Genomic DNA, 18,041 nt, shown 5'->3' with positions numbered 1-18,041 from the left:
CTTGATTTGGCCTAATTGTCGTCGACAATTAACCAGCTGGTGTCAAAGCAAAAGCGTCGAGTTGCAACTTGCAACATTGGTCAGTAAATATTGCAGGGATACCACCGGTTGTTGTTTCATCCTCCCGTGTTAATGTTGTCATCAACGCTGCTGCCATCTTTGGGCACCATAGTTAGGACAGGAGTAATATAGGAGTACGCTTTGTGCGGTTCCTTGTCATCGCTAATCAAAGCTGTGGAGGAACCACGCATGGTACTACTCCAGCAGTAGCCAGTAGGAGTACTGATTTCGAGCGAGATCAGGATTTTCTGCAGGTTCTGCTTGAATTCGCTTTCAAAAATGCATGGGAAAGTGTACTCATCTCTCGTTATGTACATCCTATCTAAATAGTTACAGAAAATTTAAAATAAATTTAAAATAAAGATTAATATCAAATATATCACTCCATAATATGCAAGTTAAAATTTAACTTTTAAAAGTTGTAGAAAAATAACAACGAATGTATGATAACTATTTTCACAGTTTAGTTTGTTTCTTTGTTGTAACTTATAGAAGTCGAATTTAGTCTTGCATGTTTGTAAAATGATATATTTTATATTAATCTATATTATCAAAACTTTTTAAAATTTTTTATAACTATTTTGGTGATGATATGCAAGCAACGAGAAAACATTCACTCGAGGATGAAAATCCGATATCACCGATGTGCATCAGTGGTAGGGACCGGAGTTTTACAGCCATCAATCTGTTCCTATCGTTTGATTCGTTTCTCCCTCAGTCTTGTATTGTATGCGTAAATAGATCAGGAGTTTTGGTGCAATCTTTTACCTTAATTGGGAGGCTAGCTTTGGTTTTTGAAACAAACTGGGGGTGGGGGGTCGTTACTGTAGCTGTTTTAGGCTTTAATCAGTATAATATAACAAGATTATATAGGATGATAAATGTAAGAATTAAGAAACCACGCGGTCGTACTGGACTCGAGCTCGTACTATACTTTCGGTTAGTATAAGTACTCCTATTATTAACGGTTTGGTATTCTTCCGAATTCGAACTGTAATCTTAGCAGCTATACAGTCTACGGAGTACGGACATGACACGAGACAATATTACCCCTCCCGTCTAATTGTATCCGAAACAGTAATCTAATTATCTAATCTGAACTCCGGGTAGTTCAGTACTATTCAAAACAATTTTGCTAACGTATTTGTCTACACAAATTTTATATTGTAGTTGCATGTAATATTGTATATTTATCAAAGTCCCATTCAAAATCTGAAGGGAAATCTGAATCTGGACATGGCAAAGGCGTTGACCTCACCACAGACCAGCCCCCCATCGACGCGACGACCGCCCGATCGGAAACCGACAGTCCAGATCCAACCCGTGCCCGCCCGCCTCGACATGCGCGTCCGATTTATCCCCTTTTTTTTTTTCAATTTTCCCCAACTCGATCGACGCGGACCGGACCGGACCAGATACCCCAACCCCGACGCGGACAGACACGACCAACCAACGCACCCCACCCAACCCAACCCGAGAGACGGTCCGACCGACCGTACGACGTGCCGGGCCCGGGCTCCCAAACCGGGTCCCTGTCGGGCTCGCTCCGAACCCTATCCACCTCCGGCTTCCCCCCACCTATATCCTTCCCTCCCCCTCGCGGCGTCGAGCAAAGCCAAAAACTACTACTCCTCTCGAGGCGACGACGAAGAGGAGAGGAGAAATCTAGCGGCGGAAGCAGCAGCTGCGAGAGGCGGATTTTTCGATTCGGTTCGAGGCGAGGCGGAGCGGAGGAGGAGGATTCGAGGCGATGGATCGGTACCAGAGGGTGGAGAAGCCGCGGGAGGAGGCGGCCATCGGCGCCAACGAGATCCGCATCACCGCGCAGGGCCGCACCCGCAACTACATCACCTACGCCCTCGCCCTGCTCCAGGTCCGCCTTCCTCCTCCTCCGCCTTCGATTTGTTTTGTTTTTTGTTTTTTTTTTGGGTGGGGAGAGCTAGGGTTTAGTGCGGGTTCAGTAATCTCGCCGCCGTTGGCGGAAGCGAATCTGGGGCGCGTCTCGATGTTTCCGGCCGATTTTCTGGTGACCTAGGGCTCTACTATTGCGTTGGTAGATGCTGCTGCTGCTGCTCTAGGTGTTGGTTGGTTACGTTTTATTTTTGCTAATTGCTACTAGTATTATATCCCATAGAATATACAAATTGTTTTAGGAAGTGAACTCTTTTCTGGTCTGGTGTAGCAGGCGGTTTATCGTTGCTGTTGATGATTGATAGGTGGGGCTTGTTCACTGTGTGTCTTAGGATAGTACTTTCACCCTGTACTATCCTTAAAATAAAATAGGAAATAGATTTAGTAGGGTAAAGGTGGTATTGTGTTGTGAATGATACTAATTATTAGTAATTGTTTTCTATATGTGTGGAGATTTGATTTGTCCACTGTCTGGTATGGCACAGTAATCATGAGGGAATCTGACTGTAGTGGCTTTGTTAAATCTGTCCATCTCTTTATGTTTGGGACTGCTATTTTGGGGGAATATCCATGTTTTCTAATTAGTCACTAATAATTGCTTTTGCTTTCTCGTTCCTCATAGCAGGACAACGCGACAGATGAAATCGTTATCAAAGCTATGGGAAGGGCGATCAACAAGACCGTCGCAATTGTGGAGCTTCTCAAGGTAAATTTGCAATTCCATAATGTAATCAGATAATATTGGATATCCCTCACTGTTACGATATGCCATGTGCTGATCTACGCCCTCCCTGAGCAGAGAAGGATTGTTGGTCTCCATCAGAATACCTCTATTGAATCAATCGACATAACTGACACTTGGGAACCATTGGAAGAAGGGCTTAACACGTGAGGATCACACAATCTTTTTTCCATGTACCTGTATCTATTTTGGAAAGGGCTTATGTGTTTGATATGATTGTTTGTCTTTATGATAGCCTTGAGACTACCCGCCATGTTTCCTTGATTACCATTACATTGTCAAAGAAGGAGCTGGATACGTCATCTCCTGGGTAAGTAGAATTCTGCACTTTCTTCCTCCCCTTTCGATTTTTTGTAAAAAAAATCTAAGAGAGCTCTAGTTGGATATGATTATTGTCAGTAGTTCAAGATAAGATAGAATTCTTTCCAGGAATGGCTCATTTAAAATTCATCGTGTCGCATATCTTAACTTTTTGCTAGACTGTCTCAGTATACTACTGCTGCTACTTATTATATTTGCTAGAAAATTCAAACCATAGAGTTATTGTAGGCAATATTTGCTCCAAATATATCCCTATTATCTGGCGGTCTATTTCTTTTCAACATACTCATGCAATATTTATCTCTTCAAAACATATGTGATGTGACTTTGCTTTGTGTAGTTACCAACCACCGATACCGGCTGATCAGGTCAGGCCGCCAACTGACTTTGATCAGGAGGCAGAGGCCGTGCCCAGTGGTCGTGGAAGAGGACGTGGTCGCCGTGGAAGGGGCAGGGGAAGAGGTAAATATCTGCCTACTGATGATTGTAAAGTTTATATCCCTGCAAATTATGATTGGTCTTGGTGTTGATCTGATGCCTCTATGAATGCAATTCAGGGTTCAACAATGAAGATTATGATGATGAGCATGGAGATGCAGAGGTCCCACAGCCTCAGGGATATCGTGGCAGGGGAAGAGGAAGGGGCAGGCGTGGATCCTTTGGACCTGGCAGGGGTTATGGTGGAGATGGTTTTGCAATGGAAGAAGCTGGTGGATATGATGATGGGGAGCCTAATGCACCTCCTATGCAAGGGCATGGTTAGTTATGCTTAAACTTTATTACCTAGAAATAGCATTATAAATTATAGTTCCTTCAGTTCGATTGTATTTTTCTTACCTATTGGTTTGTACTGAAATATACTATCTGCTATCATTTATCACACATTTAATGGATGTTGGCTGAACGTTGTCCGAGAGCCACTTGATTTTTTATGGTTTATGTTGATATAAATTTAAGATTATTTTGTCAGATGTGTAAAATAAGTTACAAAAGTAATATTTAACCTTAAATTTACAACTACTATGACTGTTTTGCCTTGGATTTTTTTTTGAAGTGTTACAAATTTGCATACGTAACTTTGCATTTGTTCCTTACTTTGCCTTGCATCTTTTGTGAACTACAGAAGGTGGCAGAGGAAGGGGCCGTGGTCGAGGCCGAGGCTGTGGACGTGGTCGTGGTGGAGGCCGTGGCCGTGGACCTCCTCCTCCTCCTCAAGAGTAGAGATTGGCTGGCTCGTCAACTATCCAATGCAGTGACTCGTCTTCATTAGATTAGTGTTATCTTCTGCTGTAACTTAATCTGTTTAGGTTTTTATGTTCAAAAGTTTGACATAGTGACTTCAGTGTGGGGGATGCGGCTAGTTATGATTTTGTAGCTAGGTTATTCTTCCATTTGCTTTTTCCTCAGTTCTATTACCATTCCAACTGTGCATTGTAGCATCTTTTTAGTGTGTTGTCCTCAAATCTAGCTCAGAAGATCCATTTGTTATGGTGTTGGAAGATCGCACAGCATTTTCTATGAATGTGCAAATCGTATCGAACTCGCTTTTGAATTGGATATGGTGACGTTGCATATGTTTTTGCTCGACTTTCCTGTGCATGTTTCGCGTAATTCTAACTGGGCAGCTGTTTGACATTCGGATTAGCTGATTGCCTGATTCCACTAATTGTTAGTGATTGTGAAACAACATGCTTCTGTTCCTGCAGTTTAATGTTACGATGATTGATTTATATATAAATATCTGTCCATCTGGCATGGAGGCACTCCAATCCTCCAACTGCAAAAGTCCCAGAATGTCTGTAATTTACAGGATTTTCAAACAATTTAATTTAATTTCTCATAAACAGCTTCCAAAATTTATCCATTACAAATAGGCCTTTAGTCAGGAGGAGATTAAGCCTATATGAATGTAGTTCATCAAGTGGATACTTCCTAAGGCCCTTTGTACCAAGAACCACCTTACCATACTATCGCAAAACAATAATTATAATTTTTATAGGGTGTATGAGAAAAGCACAAATTTTGATCTAAATTTATGACAGTATTACAATTTTACCCAAACTTACATTAAACTACAGACTTAAGAGGGTGTATCACAATAGCATCAAATTTACCACAATACTACAGGTCTAATGCATAATATTGTAGATCTACAAATTTGAACACTAATTTTATCACACAATCATAGCATGTAGCTCAACCCAAATATAAACTCTTGAAACTAGTAGTTTTATAATAATATTGATGTTAAAATTGTAATTTTGTGATATACATAAATTTGTAGTTACGAATAGTTCTGTGCAATTTACTCATTTCGTAACAGTTTTTATTCAACTCATTCAAACTACCATCAAATAGTATTTAATTTGTTTCGAATCAACTCATTCAAATAAAACCGTGATGTTGTTGCTATCAATGTTGATGCTGCAACTTTTCAGTAAACACGTCGAATGGGAGTGGGCATGGTAATAAAAAACTACACCTGTGATTTATTGGCTTGCAATGAGCGCACAAAAGAGGTTACCATAGTATAGCTTGCTGAAGCATTGGCTCTACGCCGCGTTGTTGCTCTCACTTGCGAAGAAGGTTTTCAAAACGCTAGTAATTCTGAATGCAGTCATACGGAGAGTTAACTCATTATCCATGGACCAATCTTCAAATGGCATAGTGATTGCAGACATCAAGGTCATAGCAGTGGGTTTCTCCTCTATTAGTTTTAATCATGTTTATCTATGTTGAATGCCGCGACTCATTTATTAGCTCGTTTCTGTGAACATTCTAGTGATGTTATGCACCGTAACGTAACCTTGGAGTGTATTCGGGAGATACTTTGTAGTAATGATTTACCATAACCAATAAAACACCGCTCTCTCTAAATAGACAAAACCAACCAGTAGTAGTATTCAATCTACTTCCAAATTTGAATCAAATAGTAGTCAAATTTGCAGCATGTTGGGGAAGCACTAGTGGGTGGTGATGGAGTCGTGGGTGCATGGCTCCATCCACTAGGGTTTAAATCCTAATAAGATAATAGATGTTTCACCGATCTCCATCTCTTAGAGTCTGCCATGTTATCTCATAAAGAAATCAAATCTAGGTGAACTTTTAGCAGGGTTTTAGTAACATAAAAGATGTTTGGCTGATTTCCGTCTCTTAGAGTCTGCCATGTAATCTCAAAAAGAAAAAAAAACTGCAGTATATGTTGGAGAAAGAAACAACCCTATCCCTCGCGGGCCAGCCTGGGCCGGACATGTCAGATGGGCCAGAGAGATACACGATTACACGTGGGTTTTTTCTTCCCCCCGTTTATTTCCTTTCCTGAAATTTCTCCAAATCTGCCCCAAATTCCGAATTTTACTCGAACTCCAAAAACCCTTCCCCTCTTCTCCCCTCGCCTCGGCCCGCCGGCGGCCGGCCACCACCGCCACCTCCTCCTCCGATGGATCTCGCCGCCGTCCACGCCGCCCTCGCCGGCAAGTCCTACTCCTCCGTCGCCCCGCTCTGCGACGACCTCTTCCTCCAGGTACCAATCCCTCCCCTCCCCACCCCTCTCCCGCCTCCCGCGACGCGAGGAGGGTTAGCGTAGCGCTCCTGACTCGGTGTTCCTCGCGCAGGCCGCGTCCCGGGGCGCCGCCACCGACGGCTGGCCCTACGCCGTGCACCTCCTCGCCCACCTCTACCTCAACGACCTGTAACGCCCCGCGATCTGCTCCCCCACCTCTCTCCCATGGAATTTTTCTGGGCTAGGGCTTCCGGGATTAATGTTGTTTTTGTGTTTCTGGGTGGGTGCGTGTGTGAGCAGGAACAGCGCGAGGTTTCTGTGGAAGTCGACGCCGCAGGAGGCGAAGGACGCGCGGCCGGAGCTCGCCGCCGTCTGGAGGATCGGGCAGTGCCTCTGGAACCGCGATTACGCGGGCGTCTACGCGGCCGCGCAGGGGTTCGAGTGGAGCCCTGAAATCGCCGACTTCGTGGCCGCCTTCCTAGGTACTGGTTGTTGCTTTACTGTTCATGATGGAAACGTGCAACAGTTGAATTATTCTGTGTCTTTGTGCAAAGTTGTATTGCTTACTAGAATGAATTGCATACTGTGGTAGTATTGTGTTGGAGGTCACCACTTTGTGGTGTGGGTTGGGAAGTCGGGAGATTCAGATGTGCATACATATACTTCATGGAGTAATTGTGGAAACGATTTATCTGCACAATCAGGCTGAATCAGCTTCCTTAATGAATACGCAAAGTTACTATTAGTAGAGTGCCCGTTAGTAGAGTTTTGTGCTGCGTAGTGTAATGGTTAAAGTGTTTATCTTGGAAATACTTGCTTCCTAAGATAGCCTTGTTCAGTGGGTTTATACTATCTCCTTAATAAGGACTAGTGATTTGATTATTTTCAGGCTGCTCATAAGAGTTTGGTTCCCAAGAAGTTCAGTTTTGTTCCTATTTTTACTTCTAATTGACAACATGATGCAACAATTCTAGATGCACAGAGGATGTTCATTAACTCATGCTTCAATCAAAATAAACACTTTGTAGTTATCATTTATGAGTGAAACTGTTGAATGTATTAATGTAATAGCATTATAATTAAACATTTGCACTTTTTTATAAGGTGATTGTTAACATTTTACCAGCAGTCATTGTGACACAGTAGTGGAACTAGAGAAGTTAAGTTCTTTCCATGAAGTGCTTACTATGACATATACCATAATAATACGTCAATCAGGATAATAAGTTAATAACATCATGATTGTTTCCCTTTTGCTTGTTTAACCAACTAATCTTCTAGTATTATTTTTATATTAGGAAATAAGTATAAAGCCTGCTGTTTTATATTTTTTTTAGTATTTATAATTGGTTAACTTGAATATCCAATATTGTTTTCTGATTACACAGAAAGCTACAGAAAGAGGATTTTCCAGTTGTTGACTTCTGCATATTCCACAATCAGCGTTGCTGATGTGGCTCACTTCATGGGGATGAATGAGGAGGATGCTACTAACTGTACATTTTCTGAAACTATCTTGTTGCTGTACTATGTTTTTTAATGTTAAGTACAATGTTCTGACTATCTTCATGTTAATCAACAGTATAGATCATAGAAGTTCTGACATGGTTAATATGGTGTTTTTAGTCATCTTTATCTGTAGAAATCATCCAAAGTCCCAATTTTAGGATACACTGCATCCTTTTCAACTTCCATAGCATTTCTTCATAGATTATAATCTTTCGTCCAATATGTGTTTTTGCAAGTTCCTTGAATTTTGGAAGGTAAATGTTTCTCCCTATGTCTCAAAATATAACAACTTTTAACCCTCAGGATTTGTCCCAAAATATAACAACTTCTCCACCAACATTCTCTTTCCAACCAATCACAACCCTCCACCATTCACTTTTCCCACCTACCTCCACTACTCATCCAATTACAACCCTCCACCATTCACTTCTATCTACTTTCTTAATAACCGTGTCCAACTCTAAAACTCTAAAACAATGATGGTGCCCCTATGGACTTCTTTTGGGTAGCACTTCTATTGTACTGACTGGATTATAACACTGCATATTACATTACTTTCCTTTCACAATAGAAAATAGAAACCTCTCCTTCATACAATACTTGAATTCCATTTTGTGCCATCAGTGTTGTCCACATTTCTCCTGGATTGAGCATTGTACATTCTAGGTTTGAATAAAGTGTCAGATATTTTGTTGTCTTTGAGACTCGGTTGTGTCAAAATTAAACATACTTTTGTGTGCATGAATTTTAGTTTGTTTTGATCATTGTGATAATGCTGGCCCATTGATTTTGATGTTCACAATGAGGTATATCCACAATTTCACATCTAATTGGCTATCTCTGTTGGCTTGAGTACTGTTGTGGAGTATAAAATTAGTAGAAATTTTGGCACAACCCACTCAAAAAGAGTTGTCTTCATTTTACCATTTCAATATAGTGAATGCATTCTTCTTCCTTCTAATTACCAAAATTTTTCGTAGGTCATTCATGTAACATATTGAAAATTATTTTTTTTTTGTGGTCAATGCATCAAGGCTCGTGTATCCCTCTTTCTATGGCTATAACTAAAACTTGCTATATTTGAAACATATTGAAAAACATATTGAATATTTTTGGAATAAGCATCCCTCTGTATTTGAAGCATTTTTAGTTCTGCAAATTTTATTATGCTATTGTGTTTGACTTTCTGCATGATATTTGCCTGCTTCAGAAGCTGATGACAATAGTTGTCTTAATAATCATTACAGATGCCATGCAAAACGGTTGGAGCTTGGATGCGGCAGCCAGGATGCTTACTGTCGTAAAACCAAAGGTTAAGACTAACCAGAAGCTCGATGCAAGCAAACTTCAGCGATTAACTGAATGCGTCTTCCACCTGGAGCACTAAAGTCCAGCATTACGGGCATCCCGCATGACTCTTAAGAAACCTATTTATCATATGATGCCAAGCCGAGATTGCCTTTTCTCCGGAAATCAGAGTTAGTTCAGTGTTGAATTTCCATCTGCAATTGATTTCTGGTTAGCGACCTTAGCCTTTCTCTGTAATGGTTGCTTGTTGATATGGTTGGTGGTGGTTCTTGCCAGACTTACACTGAAGTAAATGACACTGCTTAGTGTCAACTCGTAAGTTAACGTTGTTTTTTGAAGTATGAGTTGAAAATTGTTTCCCGTTTTACAGAAAGTCACTGTTAGTGTTGTTCTTGATTAGTTGTGGCCTTTATGCTTGTGCTTCATTAGCTGCATAGCTGCCAATTGGGCATCTATTGTCTGGATTTTAATGAGATTGTTATCCTAGACAAAACCTGTAGTTGTAATGCGTACATTACTGTACGCCGTATGCTTGTTAGTATATTTTTGATAATGGATTTTCTTTGATTAGTATTATCCTGCTATATTACGCTGAGGGAGCTCTTCTACGGCTTTAGCTTTTTCTAACTTTGTAATCTGCAAAGCACGGAAACGTTCTTATGGCATATATTAGTTATTATTGTTCTCTCTAAATTTACTGATAATTGAAATCGTTGTAGTAGGAGAGAACTCGACGTTCTCCGCTTCTTGTGCGAACTCAGGAGTGTACAAACTTAGGAGAGAACTCGAAGTTCTTCGCTTCTCGTGCGAACTTAGAACAGAAGAACAAAGAAATTAAATTAAACCATTATGTTTTCTATCTCCAAATTGTACTACCGCCCTTCCATGGTGAGCTGAAATCCGGGGCCTCCATGCATTGGTCAAATTGCTTCGTGGCCAGAAGATTTTTCCTGGACACGGCTGACTTCCTGGTGCCTCCTAGTCCCATTCCCAAGCATACACACCACAACCCCGTTGCCTAGCAAACAACACCGATTCATCTACGATATGACCCTGAACTCTCAATCCTCTTTCAGGTCATATATTATCACATATATATAGATAGTTGTGGATTTGTTCTCCGGCCTGTACCGTGCAGTGATGCAACTGTGGCAGCTATTTGTCGCTGTCGTGGTGGTGTTTGAATCTCGTGAAGATGAAGATGAAGATTAAGTGTTTCACGCAAAATGAGGTGGTAGTAATGTGTGATTAGTTGAGTTTTAATTATTATAAACTTGAAAAATGGATTAATATGATACTTTAGAACAACTTTCATATAGAAAGTTTTCATACGAAACGTACCGTTTAGCAGTTTAAAAAACGTGCCACTTTAATCCAAAATTTAATCCACTCTTTCCAATGGATTCGAACGTCATGAATCGCACATGGACATGCTGAATCATATAAAATCTTGGCCAATGATTTATTGCAATAAGAGCACATATGGTGAAGTATGTGTACGATGGTCTATTTCTTTGACAATTTTTAGTGCGGTCTTCTGGTGGTAGGAATGATGTAATCTAGATCTTTCACCATGTTCTAACATCTTGGAATGAAGAAAAAGAAGTCAGAATAGTTTGTATTTTTTTAAGTAAACTAGACATTACGCTTCAATGAACGGAAAAGTTCCTTTTCTCGCATGCATTTTAGTTTACTCAAATTCTCTCACATTGGAAGTAAACGAGGGCATATAAATACAGCAACGAATGAAACAAAACATAGTTTAATCTAGAACCTACAGATGCTTTTGAGGAGAGATGTCATTGCTGTTTGCACTTCCTCACCAATTCGATCATAATCTCTTCTTCAAGCAAAGTAGTAGGAAATTGTTCTCAAATGCCTTCCAGTTCGGGGTCGTGGGGAAGATGCCATCTTCAGCTGCATTTGCCATACGATGGATATCGATGGCACGACAATTTTTCCCGCTGTTGAATGAAGAGGAGATTGCTGAATTTCGGATGCTTCCTAGTCCTAGCATAACACTCCTATAGTCCCATTTGACGCTTATCATGGACATCAATGATATGCGAGGAGATAGCTGAATTTTGGATGCTTCCTAGTCCTAGCATAACACTCCTATAGTCCCATTTGACGAATTTTCCCCGCTGTTCGATGAATAGGAGATTGCTGAATTTCGGATGCTTCCTAGTCCTAGCATAACACTTATATATAGTCCCATTTGACGCTTATCATGGACATCAATGATATGTGGGGTTGCGAATTGTGATGGTTGTGCTGGAAAAAAGGTGGCTACAACCGATTAAATGCCGCATCTCGGTTGCATATCATCAGTTGTAAGTCATCAATTTATCCTTATACATCTATACCATACTATTATTATGTTTGTACCTATTTGTAAGTGAGAGCTAATAATAAGTAAAAAAGAACAACTTAAGTGGTGATTTCAATATATGTCTAATGTCTATGTCAAGTGATCAAACTCATCCAACTTATATAACAATTAGATAAAAATAACTATGCAAAACCACCTTAGGTGGTTATATAAATGGTATTGTAAAATTGAGGGGATTGAATATCCGGTTTCAAAGTTTAGGGTGCTAGATAAACTTTAATTTAAAGTTTTTTTTTGGGGGGGGGGATCTGGACCTTTTCCTTTAACTATTTCCTACACCCCAAATACATGCAAAAGTCTAACAAGTTGGATCTGTTCTAGTTTAAGCCAGAGGAGTCCAGTATGATTCTGCACGGTGGTGACATTCGCCTCGATCTTCTTTTTCGTGGCTTGGAGAGAGTAGTCCACACCGCTAAAAATTTCCGATGTCTCCTAGTTCCAAGGTTACCAATATGATGTAGAGTATTCCATTGTATTGGTATGCCATTCCCTAGGCAGAGACAACATCAACAATATGACCTTACCATCCTGATCCCATTGTATGTTCATCTATATATATAGATAGATATATAATGAAAGTATAACTCCTGGTCCCCGGCGTCTGCATTAACTAGAATACATAATAATTTGTGATACAACTACAGCAGAATCATAGACAGGACTTGCAGACCAAACTCTGGTGGACAAAAAGATATATATAAGGGGAGATATCATTTATGTTTTTGGGTACACTGTTTGGAAGGCTGTTCACCTATCTTATAGAGGGAGGAAGAAAAAGGTCTTACAGTTACAGAGTGATTTGTTTTTAGAGTAATTCTCAGTTAGTACGTCATATAATGTCAAATTCTAGAATTAGAGAAAGAGATAACATGAATCCTTTTTTTTTCATGAATGATGTGAATACCTTAGTGCTTTGTGAAATGCACGAAAGGAGAATTTGTATGGACTCCCAAGTGTGTAGTTCTTTTGCATCTTGCATGGAAGAACATCATTTTCTGCTGTTAATCCTGATTCACGAGCAGCAATCACATAATTGGCTGCACTTGCCACTCTGGTCCGTGGCCAGGAGACTGTTCCTAAACAGACTGAATTTCCGGTGTCTCCTAGTCCCACTCCCAACTCCGAAGCATACTTTCTCCGTCTCATTCGTTTTTTTGGATGGATGGAGTATATCAGTATACTGTATATCACAAATCCCCATTGCCTAGTAAATAGCAACATTGAGTCATCTACGAATGTTTGACCTTGAACTCTCATTGATCTTCTTTCGGGGTCATATTATCATACATAGTTGCATGCATGTCTTCTGTTCCGTGTTGTGATGCAACTGTGGGCCTGTGGCAGCTATTTATCACTGAATCGTACATGGACTTTTCCAAACCATATAACTTTGGCAGATACATATTACTAATGACAATAATTTATAGCTGGAGAAGAGCACATAAATGGTGATGTAAGCATACAATGGTCTATTTCTAAGACAATTTTTATGGAGAGTTTATTGGTAGTACAAGTAATAATATTCGGAAAGTTTCGGAAACTGACTCTAACTGTGTTATGTCGAGTGCGAATTAGACCCCAAGCACGTGCTTTCGTATTAGCCACCCCCACCTGACCATACAGTGCGAAAATTCATTGAATAGAGCATGAGAAAACTTACAGAACTAGAGTCCTAGGAGGCAATAGCCAAGAAAGAGAAAAAAAATAATCACCACCACACAGTCCAAGAGAAGACCAGCACTGTACCGGTTACTGCTAAGTGTGACTGGCAGCCGCTAGGCCAACAAAGAAACTACAACCGAGATCGTCCATGATCTTCTGCTGATGGTTTCCCAATTCTTCCTAATTTCAGGAGGTTGGAAGCTATGCCATCTTTTGCTGCATTAGCCATATGCATGACGGCAACCAGACGACATTTGGCCCCCGTGTTTCATGGCGGTAGCATTACCTCTACACACTATCGAATTTTCGATGCATCCTAGTCCCCAATTAATATATCACTATCCCATAATCCCATTTCATACCTATCATGCTCATCGACGATATATACATGGAGCTGCAATGGTTGTGTTTGGAGGAGCAATGGCTACACAGCTCGGCTACATGTACATGAGGTTGAATGCCATATCCTGGGCTCCAATGAGGCTGTGGCAATATTAAGACCTGACTATGGGGCATTTTTCTGTCTGTATTTGTGTTCCTTGTAGATCAATTCTTATGATATGTGATGCTTCGTAATTGCAAAGAGATAAAACTGATAGATCCAGTACAACTGGCATTAATTTTTAGCTGTTATATAATCCGAGGTCCGAACGTGGTAAATTGTGCCAAATTGTTTCATACTGATAGAGATGGACTACTGGTTGAGCTGCTATTTTTATGTCAGGAGTAGATGAAATTTACTTTGTAAACACTTCAGGGATGCACTAATGCACCTTTATCATTCTAGCTGGATTTTCTCATCTCATATTATAAGAGAACCTCTCTATTAGAAAACTTTCCTTCTCATCACACTTTTAATCGATTAATCCCATCTTAGCCTTCTAATGCCATCGATGTTCTCAGTTTGTTTTTTCAAAAGATGTTATAACTATTTGGATGATATGTAAAAAACCATTTGAATGACATGTAAAAAATTGGGGGATATTCCCTTAGGACAAAAACATGTGCGTTGAAGTGTGAGTATGAAATTGTTTTTATTGGAAAAAAAGTCACTGTTAATGTCATTTCTTAATCAGAATAACACAACTATATATGCCTATATCATATTCTAATAGGGATAATTTGAACCATGCCACACAAATTTAAATCACAGAATCCATCAACCGGGGGAAACATAGCAGAGAAACCGAACATAGAAATCACAGATCTGACAATCGGGTGCGGGCATAGTGGGGGGTGGGGAGCTTAGCTGACGGCGGCGAATCGGCAGCGACTGTGATATGTGAGGCTTGCAAGTTGCAGCGGCGCCGGTGGCCGCTAGGAGGGAAGGAGCAGCGCGCGGGAGGTCGGGAGTATGGAAATGGCGTTAGACCTAGGGTATGGGAACACCGCTGGCTTTGGAGGCGGCGGCGCGGAGGAGTCGGAGTGAGGAGGCGCCGGAAGGAGGAGATGCGGTCCGACGATTGGCTTCCAAGGGGAGGAGGCAGCCACGTGGCGGCGCTCGACCACGCCCGTCGCCGCTGCCACCGCCGGAGCTCGCTTGCTCCGCCGCCCACCCGCGCCGTCGCTGCCCGGGAAGGAGAGACAGAGAGAGAGAGGAAAGGGAAGAAGAGAGAGAAGGGAGAGGGAAGAAGAGAGGAGTGAGGCTAACATGTGGGGTCCACGTGGGCCCCACCATTTTAAAATTATTTTTGTGTGCAGCTGACATGTGGGGCCATATTTTTTTTTTATTTTTCCGAGATATAGTTGCCATGTAGGTGCCACGTCAATGCCACGTGGGACAAAGACCTAGTCAAACAAGCCACATAAGCGCCACGTCAGCCAAAACCGCCTTCAAAACCACCGAGGGACCTCGTTTGCCCGATTTTGGTAAGTTGGGGGACGGGTAGTATCCGGTTTTACGGTGAAGGGACGAAAATCGAACTGGGTGACAAATAGAAGGACCCAATGTGAACTTATTCGATATGAATATAGCCCACATAGTTGAGGGACGAAAAATAGACTTATTCTATAAAGAAGCACGATAGGTTGTCGTGCCTTCAAGCTGGCCCGGCATGGCCCGAGTCATATTAGGCCGTGTATGCAGCCCGTAGGCTGGTACGGCATGGCCCAGCGTGTCGGTCGGGGCGTGCCGGGCCGACTAACCTTGGCCCAGGCATCACGCCCCGACTAACCCCGACTAACCTTGCCTAGGCGGTCCATTTGGCAACTATACTTAGAACCGACCCGGAAAAAAAGAAATAGGAAACCGGAACCAACAAAATAAGAAATACTCCCTCCGTTTTATAATGTAAGTCATTCTAGCATTTGTCCATATTCATATGGATGTTAATGTATCTATACATATATATATCTAGATTCATTAACATCCATATAAATATAGGCAATGCTAAAATGACTTGCATTATGAAACGGAGGAAGTAGAAAATAGAAAGGGTTAATTAGATACATGGCATTAAAAATTTGCCGGTTTTGAAATATGCCATTACTATTTGCATATTTGGAACGATGCCATTGCTATTAGTTTGTAATCTCAGTAGTGCCACTAAGATATGTATTTTGCATGTATGACGAAAATGCCCTCATCTTCTACCTCTCTCCCTCTTCTCTTATCTTCTAGCTCTCTCTCCCCGCTGCTTCTGCTCCGGCGCCGTCACCACCGCTGCTGCTGCCGCTGCCGCGCCATTGCTGCTCAACGCCGCTGCCGCTCACGCTGCTGCTGCCGTTGCTGCTTGCCGCCGCTCCGCACACTACCGCTCGCCGCTCACTGCTGTTGCCGCTCCGCCGCCGCCGCTCACTCCGACGCTGCCGCTGCTACCGCTCGCTCCGCTCGCTGCCGCCGCCGTGGGAGAGGCGCTTGAACACGAGCTTGAAGAGACGGGACGACGTGTCGAGCGCCGGGTCAAAGAGTATCCCGGCCAGGAACGGCCGCAGGAATTGCTCCACGATGGATGGCGAGAACCCAAGCTTCTCCAGGTGCATCGCCGTGGTCGTCTCCAGCGACAAGATGATGACCTCGTCCGGGGGTGGACGCTGCCCGGAGCCGGGCGAGGCCGACGAGGAGCTTGTCAGCGAGTGTTCCGACGGGGGAGAAGATGGCGGAGAGGGAACGCAGAGGAAGTCGGAACGGGTCAGACAACAGGTAGAATGGCTCGCCGGCGCCAAGGAAGACGAGCGTTCCAGGATAAAACGGCCAGAGCCGCAACGCCAGAAAGTCAAGGAGACGCCGGCACTCCGGGTAGACGAGTGCTCCGACGCTGCCGCTCGCTGCTACCGCCGCCCCCTGTTCTCTGAGCTGTGGAAGGAAGGAGAGGGGAGAAAAAGAAGGAAAGAAGGGTAATTTGATCTAAATTTTTTTTTTGTAAATGGTAGGTAGTGACATATCTTGAATCTGTGTAAAATTGTAATAGCATTGTTTCAAATACGTGAATACTGATGGCATATTTTAAAACCGGCAAATTTTTAATGGCATATATCTAAGTAACCCTTCTTTGATTCTCATTCCCAGATCTGGTTTCTGCAGATGCTTCTCTAAATCGATGGCATTTTTTGTTTTTTTTCCGTCTTCACCGATTGATGTGTGCATGTCATGCCATAGTCGGTATTCATCCTAGTTCTCGATTCGTACGACTCCCTTCCTTTTCCCTTTAGGCCTCCTCCAACAAGGATGAGTCAGCTAGCTCATAAATCTCCATATCAGTTTTTGTATGATGTGGAAGAGAGAGAAGATAAGGAGAGAGAATGCACTATCTCTTCTTCAAGAGCTAAGTTCCTAAAGAAAATGTGAGAGGAATTGTGAAACCCAAAGCATTTTAAACAATGTGCTATGAGACAATCTATTGGAGAGAGGTAGACTTTTTGCTATCTCTTATATGAGATGGACAAGCATGAAGCATGAGCTAGTGCACCATTAAAGGAGGCCTTACTAGAGCAGATTAGCAGATGACGAGAATCGAGACAAGGTGTCTGCAGCGTGCTCGATCCAAGTCGGGGAGCGCGATAGCATGATGACTCCGTATAGAGGAATCTCTGATGCAAGATACGTCAGTTTTGCGAGGTCTCCTTCTCGCGCGACAACCACGACCAGCTCTACGTCTCCTTCTCCTTCTTCGATTTCTCAGCTTTGATACAAATCCGATTTTCTCCTTTTCGTTTTTTTTTCTTGATGCAGATTAGGGTGTACATGGCGTTCCTTGCTGCAATTGTCGTCGTAGGCCGCCGCCGCTCCTTCCCCGCCCCACTCCGGCCGCCGGCACTCCTCCCCGCCGCTCTGCCGCCATCACCGCTCCACCCGCCGCTTCGGCTGGAGAGAGGAGGAAGATGGAGTAGAGAGAGAATTGGTAGTGAGGATGACAGGTGGGGTCCACGTGGGCCCCACCATTTTTTTATTATAGTGTGCGTGAAACTTACATGTGGGTCCTATAGAGGTTTTATTATTTTTCGGATCGAATTGCTACGTAAGCGCCACGTCAATGTCATGTCAGATGATCACCGGGTCAAATTAGCCATGTAGGCGCCACCTAAGCTAAAACTGGAGTCAAATACTGCCGAGGGACCTTACTTGAACGGTTTTGTAAGTTGGGGGACTTATCATACCCGGTTTTGCGATCAAGGACGAAAGTCAGGCTAGGCGA

General features: G+C 42.4%; 2 protein-coding genes and 1 non-coding gene across 3 annotated transcripts; all 3 read left to right on the top strand.

The window, feature by feature from the left end:
- The first annotated feature begins 1,671 nt into the window (after nucleotides 1–1,671).
- LOC9269193 (uncharacterized) lies at nucleotides 1,672–4,621 on the top strand. Its single transcript, XM_015778404.3, has 7 exons — nucleotides 1,672–1,933; nucleotides 2,597–2,677; nucleotides 2,771–2,859; nucleotides 2,949–3,023; nucleotides 3,375–3,496; nucleotides 3,592–3,792; nucleotides 4,158–4,621. Exons 1-7 carry the CDS (start codon nucleotides 1,811–1,813, stop codon nucleotides 4,253–4,255), a joined length of 789 nt encoding a protein of 262 aa, XP_015633890.1. The 5' UTR covers nucleotides 1,672–1,810; the 3' UTR covers nucleotides 4,256–4,621.
- Nucleotides 4,622–6,371: 1,750 nt separating this feature from the next.
- Nucleotides 6,372–9,726, top strand: LOC4335854 (COP9 signalosome complex subunit 8). The gene is made up of 5 exons (XM_015778199.3): nucleotides 6,372–6,557; nucleotides 6,649–6,725; nucleotides 6,837–7,018; nucleotides 7,925–8,032; nucleotides 9,293–9,726. The coding sequence occupies exons 1-5, from the start codon at nucleotides 6,474–6,476 to the stop codon at nucleotides 9,430–9,432; spliced, it is 591 nt and encodes a 196-aa protein (XP_015633685.1). The 5' UTR covers nucleotides 6,372–6,473; the 3' UTR covers nucleotides 9,433–9,726.
- A 7,616-nt stretch (nucleotides 9,727–17,342) lies between these two features.
- On the top strand, nucleotides 17,343–17,446 carry LOC112938825 (small nucleolar RNA R44/J54/Z268 family). The gene has a single exon (XR_003242145.1). It is a non-coding gene; the product is annotated as a small nucleolar RNA R44/J54/Z268 family (small nucleolar RNA).
- Nucleotides 17,447–18,041: the final 595 nt, after the last annotated feature.

The sequence above is a fragment of the Oryza sativa genome, chromosome 4 (genome assembly GCF_034140825.1).
Source record: "Oryza sativa Japonica Group chromosome 4, ASM3414082v1".
Lineage (NCBI taxonomy): Eukaryota > Viridiplantae > Streptophyta > Magnoliopsida > Poales > Poaceae > Oryza > Oryza sativa.
Note: the sequence above shows the minus strand (reverse complement) of the source record. Positions and strands in the feature narration are given on the sequence as shown.

Coding starts and splice junctions, on each gene's coding strand:
- LOC9269193 (XM_015778404.3), top strand. CDS start 1,811: ATGGATCGGTACCAGAGGGTGGAGAAGCCGCGGGAGGAGGCGGCCATC. Junction 1,934..2,596: donor ACGCCCTCGCCCTGCTCCAG/GTCCGCCTTCCT, acceptor TCCTCATAGCAG/GACAACGCGACAGATGAAAT. Junction 3,793..4,157: donor ACCTCCTATGCAAGGGCATG/GTTAGTTATGCT, acceptor TGTGAACTACAG/AAGGTGGCAGAGGAAGGGGC.
- LOC4335854 (XM_015778199.3), top strand. CDS start 6,474: ATGGATCTCGCCGCCGTCCACGCCGCCCTCGCCGGCAAGTCCTACTCC. Junction 6,726..6,836: donor CACCTCTACCTCAACGACCT/GTAACGCCCCGC, acceptor GTGTGTGAGCAG/GAACAGCGCGAGGTTTCTGT. Junction 7,019..7,924: donor CTTCGTGGCCGCCTTCCTAG/GTACTGGTTGTT, acceptor CTGATTACACAG/AAAGCTACAGAAAGAGGATT.